Source organism: Eucalyptus grandis, chromosome 8, assembly GCF_016545825.1.
Source record: "Eucalyptus grandis isolate ANBG69807.140 chromosome 8, ASM1654582v1, whole genome shotgun sequence".
NCBI classification, from domain to species: domain Eukaryota; kingdom Viridiplantae; phylum Streptophyta; class Magnoliopsida; order Myrtales; family Myrtaceae; genus Eucalyptus; species Eucalyptus grandis.
Window position 1 is genome coordinate 24,758,710 of NC_052619.1, and position 2,969 is coordinate 24,761,678.

The 2,969-nt window shown below is 38.2% G+C and overlaps 1 protein-coding gene across 1 annotated transcript; it reads left to right on the forward strand.

The window, feature by feature from the left end:
- The first annotated feature begins 290 nt into the window (after nt 1-290).
- LOC104437767 (probable 2-oxoglutarate-dependent dioxygenase AOP1) lies at nt 291-1,874 on the forward strand. Its single transcript, XM_039298729.1, has 3 exons — nt 291-421; nt 1,192-1,513; nt 1,608-1,874. The coding sequence occupies exons 1-3, from the start codon at nt 393-395 to the stop codon at nt 1,650-1,652; spliced, it is 396 nt and encodes a 131-aa protein (XP_039154663.1). The 5' UTR covers nt 291-392; the 3' UTR covers nt 1,653-1,874.
- The last annotated feature ends 1,095 nt before the right edge of the window (nt 1,875-2,969 follow it).

Here is a 2,969-nt window from a genome sequence, read left to right on the forward strand (position 1 = left end):
TAGACCTTAATGTAACTAGAGGTTGCCATGAATTTTGGGATGCCACATGGTAGACCACTGATTCAATCGCAAGTACATCTACAACTGAGTTTCTATCGTGATGTTTATCCTAAATTTGTTAATTTTGCCAGCAACCCCTAGATTTTCAACTCTTGCTTTTGCAGAGTTAAAATGTGTGAGCTGTGTTTATTTCTTCCTCGGTCTATGGAAAATGAAGTAACACCCTTTCTTGCATATTTAGTTGTTCTAAAAGCGCTCTTGTGATGCTCTTCAGGATGAAACTGAAACAAGTCAAGCTACCCTTTGTCCAGGAGGAAAGCACAAGCTCATTTGGGATGAGGAAATTGATTTGATTTGCCTCTTCTATAATCAGATGCAGCTCGAGATAAAATATGTCTTGCCACCATTTCCACCATCTTTGGTTAAGTTCTGTTTGTTTACCAAGTACTGTGGCTGTTCACGTTACATACCATTTCCAAAACACCGTCCACACTTCACAGTTGCACTAGTTATGTTATTGACTGACACTGCCACAGACTGTTTCACTCACCGTCATCCTCAATGTATGTCTATGCATTAGAATCTGGTTCTGATCTTTTTTCCCTTTTAGTATAATAGTAACTGTATATGCTTTGAACTACACCTCCAGCGCATTCATGAATATGTTATCTACTCCTTCGAACTTTTTTAAGACCGGGACATCACATGGGAGGTGCCTTCTTCTATTTCCTCCACTCTTAATACTCTATGTGCACATCTCTATTCACTGTACTTTTTGAACTTATTAACGGCTCCCCATCCCACTTTAATGTCTTGATCTTTCTCATACTGTTTTATGATTTCCCTAGCAATTACCAAGAAGGTGTTTTAAAAATGGTATACGTAACAAAGTCTAATGATTGTGCATATTTAATATTTAAACAAGCTCGTTACGTCATACGTCCAAGCTCACTTGTCGAAACACCTATCTAATTCGAACCATGTTATTCGATATATATGCCAATTTTCATGTCTTGCTAGTGCACCTTCAAATTTTCTTACTTCATTAAATGATCCCACATGACAAAAATGTTTCTCCAACCGAATTTAGCAAATCAAGTTTAGGGGATAGGGTATCGAGAAAAATAAATAGAGTCAGTCCCATAGTTGACTTCTCTAATTTAATTTCTTGTTTTTTTTTGTTGGCTGCAGCAAAGTTGTTCATGACTATGGCAAGTTCATCGATGAGATGGAGAAAGTAGTGTTTAGGATGGTCTGCGAGAGCTACGATGTCGAGAAATGCTATGACCCTTGCATCGATTCCAGCTCGTACCTCCCACGATTCTTGAAGTCCAATAAATCGGAAGGCGTCGAGGTCAGCGTGAACCCGGCTGGTCACAAGGACAAGAAGTTTTTGTCCTTCTCGCACCAGAGCAACATTAGGGGCTTGGATGCGAGGACCAAAGATGGCAAGTGGTTCAGTTTTGAGCCCTTGGCTTTGACTTTCATGGTCATTGCCGGTGAAGCATGTGTGGTGATTCACTTATTGGCTTGAAAATTCTTCTTAGTACTAGTTTGCGCTACTTTATTGAAATCATTTCTAATCTTGTGGGTTCATTCTTGATTAGGCATGGAGCAATGGAAGGATCAAAACTCAGAAAAGAATCAAGTGAGATACCCTCTTGCTACATTCTCATACGTCCCGAGGATGATCGAGACGCCAGAGGAGTTCATTGACGAAGCCCCTCATTCACATGAATTTCCTTTGCTACTATGACTTTGTCGATGACCGCATGAAGGGCGAGACCTCATCAACTCTTTCTGCGGAGTTTGGGCCAATTAGCCCTTATGTTTACATCAGAATGAATAGATTATATGCTTTTAATGTGAAATAAGATGAGATTTGGGGAGATTGTTGTCTCTTAATCTTCTTTGTTCTGTTTTCTAAAATAAAGAGTTATGCAAAGGTGAAAGGTGATAGAAGATGGAGACGGATTTGGTCGGTAAAATTCATAGATCATACAAATTTTTTTTGGGGAATTAGTAAGAAATGTTCATCTCATTGGCCTTCGCTTATTCACTCCTACTCAAGCCGGGCCAGTTTTGGAAAATGAAGTCTGCCGATTTGGAACTACCTTGGAGGACACTGTTATTTTCATTTGGCAGGAGAGATCGATACATTGGTGAGTTCTGGTACATTTTGTGATGGGATGGTGCGCGGGTATGTTGGAACCTGGTACGATAATTTCTTTCTTAGTCCAATAATACACAGCACCAATAGAAAAAATCAATTATACAGAAAAATCATAAAATACTTCAAATCTTTCTGATTGCAAAAGTGCCGAGTAAATCTATCCGACAAACACGCGACAATTCAAGCCCTTCTATTTTCGTGGTCCAAATCAATCCACTTTCATTCCTTCAACTTCAAGTAAACCCGAGTGCAAGCTAAATGAGCATCGGACGCCTTTAGAATTGTTATAATAATTAAATATTAAATCACGCATTCATCTAATAGCATAAAGTTTTAGAATAATTGGCAGTGATCCTATAATATTTCATATGATATCAAAGCCAAAAGTTTTAAATTCGAAACTTTCTAGCCCCAGTTACCCCCCATTAAATATGTCCATGCTCGGTACTAGGCAAAAAAAAAAGACTAAGCATGACGAGGAGTGTTAGAATAATTAAATATCAAACCACGCTTTGATCTAATATCTTAAGCTTTTTTAAACAGTTGGCGGTGGTTCCAAAAAATCTCACAAAAATCAAGGAAGAGAGGAGGTTAACAATGAGCAATGAGCTACCTAAGATTTGGTACTTTGTTTCACCATTTGATCTTCTCCTCATTTTCTTTATATATTAGGTGCTGGCTTTCTTTTTCAAAGTCAACAAAGAACATTATTAGGCCTGTCAATTAGATTAGAATTTCAGAAAATGAAGGTGCTTAAGGATCTGAATCTTAGTGTAAGATTTTATTGTGCACTTTA

Excerpts from the sequence above, each read along its gene's own strand:
- LOC104437767 (XM_039298729.1), top strand. The coding sequence starts at position 393 with ATGTCTTGCCACCATTTCCACCATCTTTG. Across the intron at positions 422-1,191 it reads CACCATTTCCACCATCTTTG|CAAAGTTGTTCATGACTATG; the intron begins GTTAAGTTCTGT and ends TGTTGGCTGCAG. Across the intron at positions 1,514-1,607 it reads TTGCCGGTGAAGCATGTGTG|GCATGGAGCAATGGAAGGAT; the intron begins GTGATTCACTTA and ends ATTCTTGATTAG.